The sequence below is a fragment of the Mastomys coucha genome, unplaced genomic scaffold (assembly GCF_008632895.1).
Source record: "Mastomys coucha isolate ucsf_1 unplaced genomic scaffold, UCSF_Mcou_1 pScaffold18, whole genome shotgun sequence".
NCBI classification, from domain to species: Eukaryota; Metazoa; Chordata; class Mammalia; order Rodentia; family Muridae; genus Mastomys; species Mastomys coucha.
Genome location: NW_022196900.1, coordinates 84388933 through 84404861, shown reverse-complemented (window position 1 = coordinate 84404861; position 15929 = coordinate 84388933). Strand labels below are relative to the sequence as shown.

The following is a 15929-nucleotide window of genomic DNA, read 5'->3' as shown; positions in this document are numbered from 1 at the left end:
GTGTGTCCGCGTGTGTCTGTGTCTGTGTGTGTGTCTGTGTGTAGGTCTGTGTCTCTATGCATATGTTGAGAAGAGCCTCTCTTTGTACGGACTCAGAATATCCATAGCCATGACACAGAGCAGCATCATATCAAAGGCAAAAGAGATACCTAGGCATCTCACCCCTGTCTAGGTGACAGGGTCAGTGTCACCATAAGGAGATGGAGCTGCTCTCTTCTGTCCATGTAAGCAAGGGCTAAAACTGCAACTTGCCCTCTTTCTTCTGTAGCAAATGCCCTGGGCTCTTCTGCATCTGGCAGATGCAGCAAGACCATGGTGCTGATGTTGAGGGCTACCTAGGAAGTGCAGGTTTGAGATGGAGGCTCAATCCTTACTCTAGCTCAGCATATGTTTTAATTTTGATGCCCAGTGGAAGGAGGGGGAAGAGCTTTTCTACCTCAGGGACATCTCTGTTCTCTACTGTGGGGCCCACTGGTCTGTGTTTGGAGGATATCTCATGCGCCCATCTACCAGGAAAGGAATCAGCTTATGCCCTCAGTTCGCTTGTTGCTTAACATCTGGAACTGCAGCTATGAGAAGATCCCAGTCGCCTGCCAGCTCAAACATCTTCCATGGCTATGCTTACCCCCTTTTATCTCACCAGCTTCCCACTCTTTGCTGCTTCCTCGAGAATACCAACCTCTCCCCAATTTTGATCTTGCCCCCAAAAAAGTCAGCCTGGCTATTGCCCTCTTGATTCACAGTCTACCAATCAAAAACAGTCAAAAGAGAAATGGCAGGCAATGGTACTGTAGGTACATGGGCAAGACAGTGGGTCCCCATAGTCCAGGATGAAAAGAGTGTGAGTTCCAAGCCAAGGCAGAAACAGAGACACAGGTGCAGGCTGAAGGACTGTTGAGGAGATAAAAAAAACCTCCAAGACTTGATTAGAAAAGGGGTTAGATAAGAGAGGGACTCAAAGATGACTTTTGGAAAGTCAGGAAGACTCATGGCTGCCAAAGCCATTCATTAAGGTGTGGCAAAAATGAACGTGGGGTGTAAGGGGGGCAGGCACAGAGGCGATGACAGACTGGAAAAATTCCCTAAGGTGTGGCTCTTGAACACAGACCATCATTTGCAATGTGGGTCTGAAGAGCAGTAAGCAGTCACTATTTTTCTCCAAAGACCTAAAACAGAGCCAATCAGCATTCATGTGAGCCAGAGAATGCCCCCAAGAGCCAACAAAATGGCGAACAAAAGCAGAGCCAGCTCAAGGGTAGGCAACACTGGGAGAGGTTTAAGTGGGAAGAAATGATGAGGATCATCAGACCAGAGCAGGGAGGCGAGCTGAAGAGACAGTCGGAAGGTCAAGAGGCAGGCTGCAGCCAGACTGGTGATAGTCCCGAAGTCAAGAGAGCTGCCTGGAGTTGGTAAATAGGAAGTCACATGGGGCCCTAGGCTGGAGCACTTCCCCTGGGCTGAGGAGGGTGAAAGCCAGATGACAAGCTCTGAGAAAGGACTTGGCAGACACTCTTACAGGAAGGCAGGCTGGGAGAGGAAGGAGAGGAGAGAGACAGGGTGAGAGCCAGAGGCGGCTGCAGAGTCAGGGGAGGGTGTTAGTGTATTTTTAAGATTCAAATCAAGTACTCAGCTGGGCTAAGAGGAAACAGAGGGGCTGGAGCACATGGGAGGACATGGTAAAAATGGGAGGGAGGGTCCTGGGTACCACAGAGCACATGATCTTCAATCCCCTGCTGCACACACTCAGTGGCAAGGTGCACACACATCCTTGAGCATCTCCTTCTCCATGAATACAGAGACAAAGGTGTTCAGGAAAGGTGGAGGTGACAGGGAGATGTGAACAGTCTCAAGATGGAGTTTTGTGTGCAGAAGGGTCAAGAGCCAGGAGTATGACACACCAGGGACAGGAACAAATGGGAGGGGTGTTGAAGCCTGGAGCAAAAGGGGAGGGAGACAGAAAATTGGTTCAAATTAACTTCTGGGTTCAAAATGTGATCTTTCTCTTTTTAAACCCACTAGTTCATTCTTACCGAGGCTGGCTAGCATCTTCTTATTTCATTGTATCTGTGGCCAACACGCCGGTGATAGTAGGTCTTCCTGGTACCTAGTCTATCTCCTTGCCCCTTAACTAAAACCTTCCCTGCTCCCTTGCCCCGCTTCTGAACAACCCTTGACCACGGAATATCTGCCACACAGAAAACAGAAAGAAAAATCTTACTCGCTCTGGAAAGTAGCCTCCAGAGTGTCCAGTTTAATTTGACAACTTCCTGATGAGCAGCCAGTCATTCATTCACTAAGTACTTGCCAAGCATCTACCAGGCTACGGACAATGTCCTAGGCACTGGAGGCAATGAAAGAAACTAAAGGTCCAAAGCTCACTAATCTGTAGTCAAGAAGATCTACTAGGCCCTTCGCAAGCATTATATTCGCAAGCATGACAGAGTAAGCATAGTCTCAATCCATTTTACCAGTGCCACGGAGGCCCAGGATAAACCAGAGTCAAGTTTCAGCCACTGTTGACTTTCAGTCCAGAGTTTGTGCTCAGAGAACATCAGACCTGGTGCTCTCAGATTCTTGAGGGGATGTAAATTACCTACAGATTTTGCTAAAATGCAGATTCTGGCTCTATAGGCAGAGTGGAACCTAGGCAGCTGGATTTCATCAAGTGTCTTGGGGGCATGTTGTCAGTCAGTTTTCTATTTCTCATGCCTGTCCTCCTGAGCATTCATTAGCACTCATTTCTTGAATGGCTGAATAAGTGAATGGGTGGGTGGGTGGATGGATGAATGGATGGGTGAGTGACTAGTTGGATGGATGGATGGATGGGTAGGTGGATGATAGATGGGTAGATAGATGAATGAATGAGTGAGTGAGTGGCTAGGTGAATGGATGAATGGGTGCATGGATGGATGGATGGGTGGGTGGGTGGGCGAGTGACTAAGTGAATGGATGAATGAGTGCATGGATGGATGAGTGGATGGGTGGGTGGGTGAATGAATAGGTAGAAGGGTGGGTAGGTATATGGGTAGATAGATGGACAAGTGCTATCCCTGAACCTCCTAGGGTCTGTGGATTTCCTATGTGCATAGCTGACCACTTACCTCAGTTTCCCTAAGCCTCTGACTTTTCCGGGGAGTATTTCTAAATGCACTGTCCTGGCCTAGGGCCCCTCTGCTCTGGTGAATCTCTCCCACGAAGCTAAGTGAAGCTCCTTCCAGGATTTAGGGTGGGTCTTGAAAACTGGGCGTGGTCACCCCACTCCAGAGCCTCCTCCTGCAGCCTCCCGTGCTGCCTCCCACAAGCAGATCTGAGGGAAACAACATGTAGGTGCTTCTGTCTGCCTTTCAGCGAGGGCTAAATCGAGACTAGTGGGAATTAGTACACAAAGAAAGCTGAGAGCCAGGCTTCCAGAGTGTCCTGAGGTATCACCTAACAAATCCAGGCTGGAGGAAGGACAGAAGGAGCTCCCTCACCCTGAGGCTTATGTGAAGCGTGCTGAGCAGTTCAGCAATGCTAAGCTTGCCCAGTCTCCTAGGGTGAATGCGCATCTCACTAACACAAGGTATCAACCTGGTAATCACCTCCAGGGTGCAGTAGCCTAGAGGGCAGGAGAGGCAGACGGGCAGGAGGAAGGAGAATGAGTATGGGTGGAAAGGCAACCACAAAGACAGCAAAGGATGGTCCAACAACGAGGATGGTCCAACAACGAGGACCTTCTGAAATTCCTTCATGGTCAGGGTCACAGGAATATGCCTGCTGATTGAAGAGTTGAAGTTGATCTCCAGTAAACTTCACCTTTGGTCCTGGAGAAGTGAGTACCTGAGTGGCTCCTGGACAGGGCAGGCAGGCTGAGGGACAGATGGACAGACAGATCAGAGAGATGGCAGGGCAAATGCATGAAAGATGCAGGGATCCGACTTGCTCCTAGATACTTATGCAGAAGATGAGAGGGATGCTGGGACTTGATGCCTTAACTGGAAGCCATGGACTGGTCGAGTCCTTGAGCTTCTGAACTAAGAATTCTCAAAGGCAGACTCTTCTTCTTCCTGCCTGTATGGGCTTGGATAAGTAACTCAATCTTTTTTAGTTTGTTTTGTTTGTTTGGTTGGTTGGTTTGGTTTGGTTTAGAGACAGAATTTCTCTGTGTAGCCTTGACTGTCCTGGAACTTGCTCTGTAGACCAGGCTAGCCTCAGACTCAGACAAAGATCCACCTGACTCTGCCTCCCCAGTGCTGGCATTAAAGGTATGTGCCACCATGCCCAGCTAAACTGAATCTTCTTATGCCTCAGCTTACTCAACTACAAAAAGACCCATCTCTTTGGAGTGCTGTAAGGTATAAGAGAGAAATATGCAGTCACACATGTGAGAGTTCTGTAAGGAACAGCTTTGGAGAAGCAGTTACAATGCAGAGGGACAGATGCAGATGTAATGGCACACAAAACAGTCTGCTACTCAAACATCCAGCCCTGTATTTTTTGGCATCAACTATTCACCTGCTCATGCTTGAAGAATCTGCAAGGTGAAGCCAGCCTGCATGGCCTACCCCCATTCCTAGCTTTGCTTGGAGCTCCCGAAGCCCATGGTACTTAACAACTGTCCCTCCTGGAGTGAACTTGGTTTGAAATGGCATTTGTATCTGTGTCCCCGGCTCAGGGCCACTGCACTTGGTTCTCAGTTAACGTTCTAGTTCTAGCGAGCCAGCCCTTGGGTCATTAGCAGATGGAGCAAGCAGAGGTCTTAAAACCCCACTAGCTGGCAGAGCTGCTGGGCTGAAGGAGAAGCCATAGAAGGGAGACACTGGGGTGGAAACAATGAAGCCAAGTTGTGGAAGAGGCTGTGAATGATGATGAGGGGTGGGTAGAGAGATGATGACCACCACACAGAGTGAGGGTCTTGATATCCACGGAAGTACGGGACTAGGAAAGAAAGAGTACCAGAGAGGACTGGGAGGAAGGGAAGCAAAGAGCAAAGCAGAAACAAACTGAATGGCTCCCACAGATGATGTTGCACACCTCCCCACAAGTGGCAGCGGTGAGACGCCTTGCTAAACCGGCCCCAGTCAGGTAGGGGCTCTTGTGTCATTTTTCTCTGGTGACACAAAGATTGTAACACTCATGCAGAGGACATAGGATCCAGGATCTGGGCAGGGGACGGGGTTGCTCATGCACTTTTGACAGCTCCTTCAGATCCAGGAGGTTGGGACACAGCTCAGAGACATGGGAGGAACAAGGACCTCTGGGTCCCTCCCACTTGTCTCTATGATCCTCTGGGTCCCCTGAAAAGCACCCGTGTTCCCCAGACTCACCCTATCCTCATCCTCATCCTTCCTTACGCTTTCAGAAACCTGTAGTTGGAAAGCCACCAAACCACCAGTGTCTGCCCCCGGCTCCAAGTTTCCCTCTTGCTCGTGGGCTTTCCCTCCACTGAACTCTCTGAACTTGAACTTGCGCTTCGCCTGCTCAACCAAGAACCTATCTGTGCCTACCGGCTGCCTCTGCCTCCTTCTCTGCCTATTTACTATTATGAATTCCCCCAGGACTCATCTCCACATCATGTTTTCTGGGTATTTTCCCCAGCTCTTTATGTAGCTACACACAGTCATCTCCTGTACATTTCAGTGTTGTTGTGTTAACATATGTATAACATCAAATTTATCATCTTAGCCATCTTTGAGGACTGTGGTAATTAATGCTTCAGTACATCTGATGTACCATTTAAGGCCGCAAAGCTCTAATAGGCATGTGGAGAGAGGAGAAATCTAGAGGGCTTCTTGTAGCAGAGGGCACAGAGGGCCAGGGCCCTCATAGCCTACCCAAGCCTGTTCTCTGTACCTCTTCAGGGGCCCTGACTCCCCAGCAGCCCTTCAGCACGAGTTGTGGAAGGGCACACAGTAGCTCTGAGCTGCAGGAGTGGTCTGAGCCCAGCACCTGACTCTGGCTTCTCTTGGTACCTGAGTGGAGCTCTGCTTCTCTGGGGATCCAGTAGCTGCCTCCTGCTCCCTGCAGCCTCCAACACAGATGGAGGTTTATACTACTATAGAACGCAGGCTGGCCTCAGCACCAGCTGCCTCTCCCTGCCTGCTGTCTTCCTCACTGAGTTCTGTGAGCTGGCCTGGCTACTGGCCACTGCCTACTGTGTGAGATCCATTGGGACAACCAGCCACCCTTCCTTTCATATCCTCCTGACCCTGTTCTGGCCTGGAGTCCATATCAAAGAGTGGTCATAGGCCTATTGACCTACTACATGCATACATACTACACATGTACATACATACATACATACATACATACATAGTACATATATACTGCACACATACTACACAACACATGCAACATACTTACTATGCATGTATATACATACTACATAATACATACAACATACATACTACATGTGCACTACATGCATACTACACACAGGTGTCATGGACCTATCAATATACTTGATACAGTTTAGACTCACCATGGAAACAAACCAGTGGGCACATCTGTGAAATAATTTCTAGACTGAGTCAAATCAAGGTGAGAAGACCCACCCTAAATGTGGCAGCACCATTCCACGGGATTGGGGGTCCTGGACCAAATAAAGAGGAGAAAGGCAACTGGGCAACCGCATCCATCACTCTCTGCTCCCTGACTACAGATGCAAATGTGACCAGCCACCTCACACTCCTGCCTCCGTGACTTTCCCATGCCGATGGACTGTACCTTTCGGACTGTGAGACAAAACACATCTTTCCTTCCTTAACTTGCTTTTGTAGGATATTTAATCGCATCATGTAGAAAATGAACTAGCACTGGGCACAGTTCAACATCACTAAGAGCGTTTGTGTTGGCCTACCCTCACCAGCACATGCTCTTCCTTATCCATCCGCTCACATTTACATTGCTACCACCTTTCACTGAAAAATGATGCTGTGAGCCTGTGTAAGATCACAGAAGCCCAGCTAAGGGTCCAGGAAGAGTGCACACCCTCAGTAACCGCCTGCAAACGGTCTCTATTGTCTCATATTCTCTAAGTAGAGCATCATCCATTAATTTGTACTTTTACTTGGGTCTTCAAGTAACAAGACCTTGAGCCAGAGGGAATCTCTTGTAGAACCTGTGAGTGCAGGATGGGTAAGAGGAATCTGTGAGACAGTGGGCCAGGTGGGACTGGGAATGTACCCTGTCCCCAAGCTCCCCAATGCACGAAGATTCCTCAGCTAACTCCTGCCTTCCCTAAAACATTGCTGGGATCGGACTCAGCTCACTTGGTGCAATGCTCATTTAGCATGAAAATATCCCAGCTCAGCTTCCAGCTGGATGTGGCAAGATGTACCTATAATCCCAGAACTTGAGAATTCAAGGCAGGGAGATCAAAAGCCATCTTAAATAACAAGTTCAAGGCTATGCTGGGACACAGGAAACGCTTCCTCAAAAAGTTAAAACAAACGAGCAAACAAACTAACTACCAAACGACAATGATGCATAGGACTGAGTCAGAGCAGAACAGCTCTCTCCAAGACAAGAGGTGGCAGACAAGACAGAGCAAAGAGAGAAGTTATTTGTGACCTTTAAAATGACAAGAGGCAAGTGCCTTCAAAGTATACAGAGTGTGAATCAACCCCTACATATTTGAGAAACAATTTAATTTAACTAGCGAGATGGCTCAGCGTTGATTGCTCTTCCAGAGGACACAAGTTTGATTCCCAGCACCCACATGGTAGTTGATGACTGTCTGGAACTCCAGTTCCAAAGGATCCAACACTCTCTTCTGGCCTCCACAGGTATAGGCACACCACATGTGCACTGACATACATATAGGCAAAACACCTATTCACATGAAGTAAAAATAAATAAATCCTGAGAGACAGAGACAGACAGACAGACAGACAGACAGACAGACAGACAGACAGACAGACAGGCAGGCAGACAGAATCCAGTTTATCAATTTGCCTAAGCCCTAAGATATAAGCCTATAATTCAGCTACTTGGGAGGCTGAGACAGGAGGATCACAAGTTTAGGACTTGTCTGGGCAACTTAGAGAGATCCTGTCTCAAAGTCAAACATGAGGGGGTTTGAGGTTTGTAAATGCAGCTCTGTGGGAGAGCTCTAGTGTGCCTAGAACACTAGTTCAGTCCCTAACTCCGCAGAAAGTCGTACAAATTTAAAATAGGCAAGGCGTCTGCATGAATTAGTCACAGAAAGAAAAACCCAAGGACTGACAAGCACATAGTAGACTTTCAGATCCACTAGTCATCCGATGACAATGGGACAGCTATTAAAACAGTGGATGTCACTCACACCACTGGCAGGACCAGAAAAGCGGGTAATATTAAGTATTGATGAAGACTTGGGAAAGCAGAAACTCAAAAGTATTCAAAGTATTCAAAGTAGAACCAGGTCCTGCCATATCAACTTCTATGGTAAATACACACAATTAGCCTGACAGTGGAGACCCCAGACTCCCATTCCTAATAACAGTTCTCATCAAGCGGGATCCCAAGAAAACCCGTAGGAAATATAGAAGATAAATGGAGTTCTTCAGCACTTTGCTTGGTGAGAGGTCAAAAAAGACAAAGGTGGAGAAATGGGTGTAAAAGTATAACATGTAAAAAACTTCTAACATAAATCTGTTTTAGAAACCCAAGTCCCAGGCTAAACACACAGAAGGAGCCCAGCAGGATCTTCAAAACACAGTGTGGAGGTAAATCAAGTAGGGAACTGGAAACCAGAAGCCGGGTGAAATGTGTATTCCCCTCCATATTTTATAAGGACAATTCGTATTTCAAGGCCTATATCAAATATATCAAGCTGTGTAGAGACCACAGCTCAGATCTTGTCCCCTGAATGGATGTGTTTGTGAAAGTTTTGCTTCTCCCAGGTTGGCAGAGTATGGCTGCCAGGGGTCAGGGGTGTTGCCCACAGGAGGCCTGGTGAGCTGTGGAGTAGGGTGAGTTCTCTCTCCTTTCCCAGTTATGAGGGGGAGCAGTTGTTGCTGGCTTTGGCAAGAAAAGGTGGAGGAATGGGATACTGAGATGGTCTCTCCTCACCTACTGCCCTGAGCATCCCAAACCACAGGCAGGCAGACTGTTGAACTTACACCCATCAGCCTGGCCACTGGACAGAGCTAACAGTAGTGAACTCTGGGATCTCGTGTAACAATGCTGGCTTCCTTCTGTTTTGTGGGATCAAGGGCTTATAAATCCATCCTGGTACAGGCAGGGTGGCCCTGACTGTTGCTCCCATTTTACAGGTAAGGAAATAGAGATCCAGTTAAAGAGAGGAAGTGGTTCCCATTATCTCAAGACCACCCAGGCTATAAGCCAGATGGAAGCTGGAAAAATAGCTTGTTGACTTCTGGGTCAAACAGAAGTCTCTTCCTTTCTCCTGGCCTCTCTGCCGTGAGCCAATCTTCTAGGATTACACACGTGATAAGGACCACACAGGTCCCAGGAAGCCAGGTTGTTCTTGTGGAGGTAGCTGTTTTAAGCTCGGGACAGTTTAATGGGGAAAATAAACCAATGCATTTGTACCTTCTCATTTGATACAATGTATCTGACCACACCCACTCATTCCCAGGCCTGCCAATCTCTGAACTTTGACCCCGACTCCTCATGTGGTACATCACGACTGTCAGTGAGAGTCAGGCTGAGGTGGGGGTAGGCAAGGAGACCGACAGCAATGGAAAGACAAACCTCCAGAGGCTTGCATCAACTCTATCACACTCGATCATCTCAGAAAGTGCCATCAATCACTGGGAACAACATGCCTGCGTGCCCTCTGACGAGACACTCCACCAATGGTCTCAACTTCAGCGGCTCTCTTCTTTCTCCTTTGAAAGTTACGACCGTCACACTTACTTACTTTCAATCAATAAATAGATGTAGCTACTTAATAATGGAACTTACTCTGTTTGTCTCTTTGAAAAACCTAGAAGATGGACAGGATTCCCATTTTGAAGTTCCTGGGTTATAATTGCACTTGAGTGGGTCTGAAGCAGACACTGGCTGGGGAAAAGGCTTGTTGTGCAGCAATGGGAGCCCTAGACCACACAGAGAGCCTCAAATAAAGTTCTAAGAGTTACTTGGCACTCTCAATAATTTACCTATGTTATTTTGAGCAACACACACACACACAAATCCTTAAAGTGATTTCTAGAAGAGAGCTGACAGCCTCTTAGAGATCAGGTTCAGTTTCAAATTTGCCCAAGGATACGGCAACAGAGAGGTGGAAAGTAAAATGGAGTTTTCAGAGGGAAAACCCACACCAACAGGAGAGCCAGGAGTCAGAGCTCCTGCTCCACCCAGGCGTCGGATGCCGACGGGCTCAAGAACTGAAACGATGGCTTTCAGTGTGTTGGACTTGACTTGATCCTCCTGGCTTGTACCAGAGGCACTTCTCCGATTATGGCTCCTGGGGGGTGGCCACCCCGGACTCTCCCTGAAAAATGATCCATGACAGTTGGATTGGGAAACCCCATACCATTTTAGGGCCTATGCCATGAGGAAGAAGGTATAAATGAGGGCTGTGCAGCCCCGGAAACTTCAGTGTTCATGGGGTCTTTGTGAGAAAGATGAAGGTCTTATTCTCACACAATACAGGGAGGCCTGACACCAGCAGCAGAGTTCTACCTAGATAGGTGTCGGGCTTAACAGCAAAGTGGCTCCTCTCAGACATTTGCACTGCAGATGGAGGAACCATGGCTTTTGTGATGACTAAAAAAGTTCAGCATCCACGGCAGAAGGATTCCAAGGGGCTGATACTGCTTGTGTCCCCAGAGATGAGTGACATCTGAAGGAATGTGTAAGGGATCTCAAGTCAGGTAAACCTAGGTCCAAACCCTGCCTGGGCCACTGCTGTAGAAACCGACTTAATCCGTGACAGTGCTTGAGACTTTACCAGTGAGCAATCGGGGAATCTCAGCTAAAGGTGTCACCCCCCTGGCTGTCCAGACAAGTTTCTGAGACCCTAACTTGAAGAATGCATGCTAAAAGCACACAGCCTCCCTGGCTGCCTCCTTTGGCTTCTGTGTTGCTGCTCAGATCTGCCCTCCCCTTTAAGCTGCATCTTCCCAAGGCAAGTGCAGCCCTGGGCAGCTTCCCTTCTCTTCTGGAATCTTATTCCTAACAGAGGAATGACTTGTCTCTTTGGGCTTGGGAGACCCTGTGCCTCAGAGAGCTCAGAAGATCAGCCGGGTCTCTAACAGGAGCATGTGTTCCACTGACCAATTGGACTCCCTGAAGCCCGTTCTCGTGACGGTGACAACAAAGTGGGGAAGCCAGGCACAGAAACAGCTGCTACCAAAGCCACCTGCTGGATTCTTCTGAACCAACAGAGCCCACCAGTGTCTCAGACCCTGCATACTGGGCTTTCCAGTCCTTTCGTCCTAGCTTCTTCTCAAACAGTGTCATACAGTCACCAACCCTAGATAGGGCTAGGACAGCCTACTATACTATAGTCAGCCTATTTATTAAAACACACAGCAGTAGTGGGCAGTAGTGGCTCACGCCTTTAATCCCAGCACTTGGGAGGCAGAGACAGGCGGATTTCAGAGTCCGAGGCCAGCCTGGTCTACAGAGTGAGTTCCAGGACAGCCAGGGCTACACAGAGAAACCCTGTCTCAAAACACACACACACACACACACACACACACACACACACACACACCACTTGTAAATGAGACTTCAAGCCCAAGCACACCTTGGTGACTGAGTAGTTAAATGCCTTTCCTTGGGCATTCCCCTGTGGGGGGCCAGAGGGTGTTGAGGACTTGTTGCCATGCTTCCAGAACCTAGAACATTAGCTCATCAACCTGTGACATTTAGTTGTAAGGTAAAAACAACTGGGAACTCAGGGTGTGTTACCTCTGCACACCAGCTGGCTTCCTTCTTCCCTGAAACTCACAGTCTTGCTTCAACAGTCCCTGGAAAACAGTCCAAGGGAGAGAATTCTGAAAACCATCTGCCCGTAGAAGAGCTGTCCGTCAAACAGCAGTTCTGTGCTGAGCCAGCCTGGTGGGGCTGGGTGCTGGGGCTACCAAGAGAAATAAAGCACCAATTCTCGGTGCTCACAACTTAGTAGTTGAGACAAACACTTTTACATTAACTGGGCACCATGACAGAACATTAGGTCCTCCTGATACAAGAGGCAGACTAAAAGTTAACCCTGAAGTGGCAAGCAATGCAAAAGACGTTGGCTAAAATTTAGTTTTTAAACCATAAGGGTGAGGAGATGGGAGAAAATCAGAACTCCTTAACATAGAATTTAATATCTGTCCTAATTGTAAGCACTTCTTAAGGGCAAGAGGACACCCCAGCTTTCTCTCTCTCTCTCTCTCTCTCTCTCTCTCTCTCTCTCTCTCTCTCTCTCTCTCTCTCTCTCTCTCTTTCTCTCTCTCTCTCTCTCTCTTTCTCTTTCTCTCTTTCTCTCTCCCTTCCTTCCTTCCTTCCTCTCCTTCTTTCTTTCTTTTTAGGTTCTCATTCCAAAGAAAAGTAGCAGTTCTGAAGAAGAAAGGAGAGTGTCTAATTTCAGGCCTCAGTGGCCAATCACATGGAAGAAAGGGAGGGTTCACCTAAAGCTGGGTACCTGGGCAGCTCTGGAGGAAAGATATGAGTGCTCTTTCCCGAGGAAGATGCCCCGAGAGCAGGTGCATACCCAGGCTGAATGGACTGAACTTATCTACAAACTAGGAAGCCAGCAGACACCACATTTGGCAGGACAGTTCTGTCTGGAAGCATGTGAATAGTATTAGAGGACTAAGCAGGGGGAGCTCACCAGGAGAGTGAGGACAGAGTGATTCTTCCTGGGCACCACCATACTTCAGGGAGGAAGCTGAGTGTTCTGTTCGTATTGGAGAGGAAGAGATGGTGAAGCAATCCCAAAAGACTGCAAAGGAGACTTCAGAAGGAGTGGATCAGAGGGGCCAGGGCCATGGACATAGGCAGGGGAAGTACAATGGGATCGGCAGTGAGGTGATCAGGTGATGACAATGGTCTCTCCAAGAACGTTTCAATGCCAAACTGCAGAAAATGGCTGGGAGCAGAGAAAGCGAATGAATACCCACCTTTGAAGAGTTTGGGCAGACCAAAAGGTGGTTGAATGGGGTCAGGAAGGCCAAGCAAGACATCTTCTCGGTGTGTTTTATGTGAAAGATACATGTGCTTACAGGCCGAGAGGAAGCAGGTTTCAAGGAGAGAAGATAACTGAAGGAAAGTAGGAGGGCAGGTAATTGAAGAGAGTGGTTTCTAGGGAGGCTGGGGTCCTACAGAGGTGAAGGAAGGAATGTGACGGGCGGCAGGCCAGGAAGGATGCAGAGGAGGGAAATAGGCATGGACAAGGAACATACACACAGACACACACACACAGACATACACACAGACACACACACACAGAGAGACATACACACACACACACAGACACACACACACACACACGCACACACACACACACACGCACGCACACACACACACACACACACACACACGCACACACACACACCCAAATCCTCACAGTCATTCTATCCAGCCCAGGGAGGTACTAAATCCCCAAAGTGCATTTCATAGTCAACAGGGTGCAGAGATCACAAAAGGAATGCCTCTTCCATGCCTCTCACACTACTTCCTGCCCACCTCCCGTCACTAACTCCATTTCCAAATGTCTGCTATCTACAAGTCAGGATAATCCGTGGAAATGCACAGGAAAGCTTCCAAGAGAAACAAGCGCTCTCGGAAAGCCAGAGCTGGGGCCGCCAGAGAGCAGCTGCCCCTGTGTGTGAACACACACACTCCAACTTATGTACCTACCCAAGAGACAACGACAAATGGATCTCAAAAAGGCAGCCTTCCAGCACTGCAGAATACTGTGCAGGCCCGGGTGAGTCGGCCTTTTTCTCTCCCCAGGGGCATGGCATGCTCAAGGGGGCAGGGACAAACCCAGCAAGGAAAACAAATTTGGCAATCCCAAACAAGTTCCAGTTGGCCAAGGCAGAGGGGGCCTTTGCCTGGACAAAAACATCCAATTGGCCCCACAGCAAGTGACAACGGACCCTACAGAAGTCTTGATGACCAGAAGCTTTTGGTGTGAGCAGCCTCCCGGTGGGTGTGGGTGTGCGCAAGAGGCCAAAGCTGAAAGGCACGCGCACCGCGGGCGCCCCTCTCTGGGTGTCAGTGGCTATGACTTCTTAGGATTACCTGAGAAAGTCCGGTCAAGTAGGGATAAACAGACAAGACTGTTTTGGGGAGCCCTCCCTGACAGGAAACCCCAACACTGGATGGTTATATAGTGAATGACAGAGTCTGAGGGAACATTTCACAAGATGCTGAAAGCCAAAGAGGGCCTGAGAGTTTTTTACCACACACTGGCCAACCACGGGAGGGGCGCACTTTCCATGAAGCATAGGGTTTGGGGATGGCCCAGGACAAGGCTTGAGACGCTCAACCTGTGGTTTTAAAACACCAAGCAAAGAAGCAACAACAAAACAGCTACTGTGTGCCGGGGCGTCCCGGCTCCAGGCCCAGGCATCAGGCGCTTAGGGTTTTCTTCCCCAGCGGGTGTCAGCATCTAGTGAAGTGAAAACGCAGCGCCAGGCATCCCTGTTTGGACCGGTCCCCACGCGGCACAGGGAACTTTCTAGGTTGTGGCTAAGCATCTGAAGGTGCCGTGGGTAAAGTAGGAGAAAACCAGTTGAAACTAGCAACCCTTAGAGTGACTAGGCTCACTAAAAGGTCCACATGCCTCTCCCCCACGAACTGTAAGCTGCAGCCACACATCCATCCTAAAGTCCCGCGACTCTCCACACCCTTCAGGTCTGTCCCGGCTGGCTTAACGAGATCGAGTCCGCCACCCGGGCCACGGGTGCCGCAGCCCAGGCGTTTGGCTGCAGCAGGGCGCGGGAAAGGGCACTTTGGCGCGGAGTAGGAAACGAGCAGAGGGGATGTGTCGGCGCGGACCCTGGCAGCGACATTCCCCCACCTCCCTCCCCACCCGGCACGACCTCCTCCTCCACCTCCAGTGATTCAATTCCCCTTCATATCTTCACATGAGCCCTTCAAGAAAGATTACAAGGACCACCGACCTGGGCGCGCGCCCACCTGCATCCCGCCCCCAGCCCAAGCACCGAGGGGGCGGAGGGTGTGTGAGGAGGTGGGTGGCGACCGCAGTCTCCGGGCTGTTTGGGCGGGGGCAAAGGCTTTGGTCGGAGAAAATGGGCGGGGGCAGGGAAAGACAGACCCTGCAGACCCGGAGGGGGCGCGCCGAGCCTCTTCAACCCCCAGGACGGGTGTGCCAGGCGGAATGGGAGAGGTGGGGGAGTATGGCTCTGGGAAAGTTTATCCCGGAAAAGCCTGGCATCTTGGGGGGCTGGGAGACTGGAGAAACTGAAGCCACAGTCCAGGTGCCCAGCAACCCGCGGAGGGGGATGTCTATCTCCCAGGCCCCCCACACGGGCCGGATTCGGCTAAGTTGCAGCCGGGTTTGGGGACGTCCATGAGGGTAGAGGTGAGGATGTGGTCGAAGATGGAGTAGGTGATCAGGGGAAACAGAGGAGGATGAGCAGCAGGGTGGGTAATCGGAAGAAGGAAGCTAAGCCGGAGTGGGGGAAGGGACTGGGACCGCGTCGAGGTTGGGTGGGCTCGGGTGGGGCGCGCGGCGAGACCAGACTCACCCGCGGCAGCCGAGGCACTGAGCAGCCCCCAGCCCAGCAGCAACAGCAGTGGTGGTGGTGGCGGCGGCGGCGGCGGTGGTGGCGGCGGGCGGCCCCAGCGACTCCCGGTACCCGGCACAAGCGCCCAAATCCCGATTTCGCCGCGAGCCCTCCCTGCCGGGCAGCCGCAACATCCTTGCTCCGGTCCCCGCGAGCGCGGCATAGCGCGGCCGGCAGCCCGAGGGAGAGGCTTCGCTCGCCGCCGAGGAGAAAGGAGGTCAGGAGAGCTCTGTAGCTTTTTTTTTT

The 15929-nt window shown here is 50.0% G+C and overlaps 1 protein-coding gene across 3 annotated transcripts in view; it reads right to left on the bottom strand.

The window, feature by feature from the left end:
• The window catches only part of Csmd2 (CUB and Sushi multiple domains 2), a 582522-nt gene extending 566593 nt beyond the window's left edge, over nucleotides 1-15929 (bottom strand). For all 3 annotated transcript variants that reach the window (XM_031378716.1, XM_031378717.1, XM_031378719.1), the window contains exon 1: nucleotides 15645-15929. In XM_031378716.1, the coding sequence (XP_031234576.1) occupies nucleotides 15645-15846 (202 nt within the window). In that variant the 5' untranslated portion in view covers nucleotides 15847-15929. The remainder of the gene's footprint in view (nucleotides 1-15644) is intronic.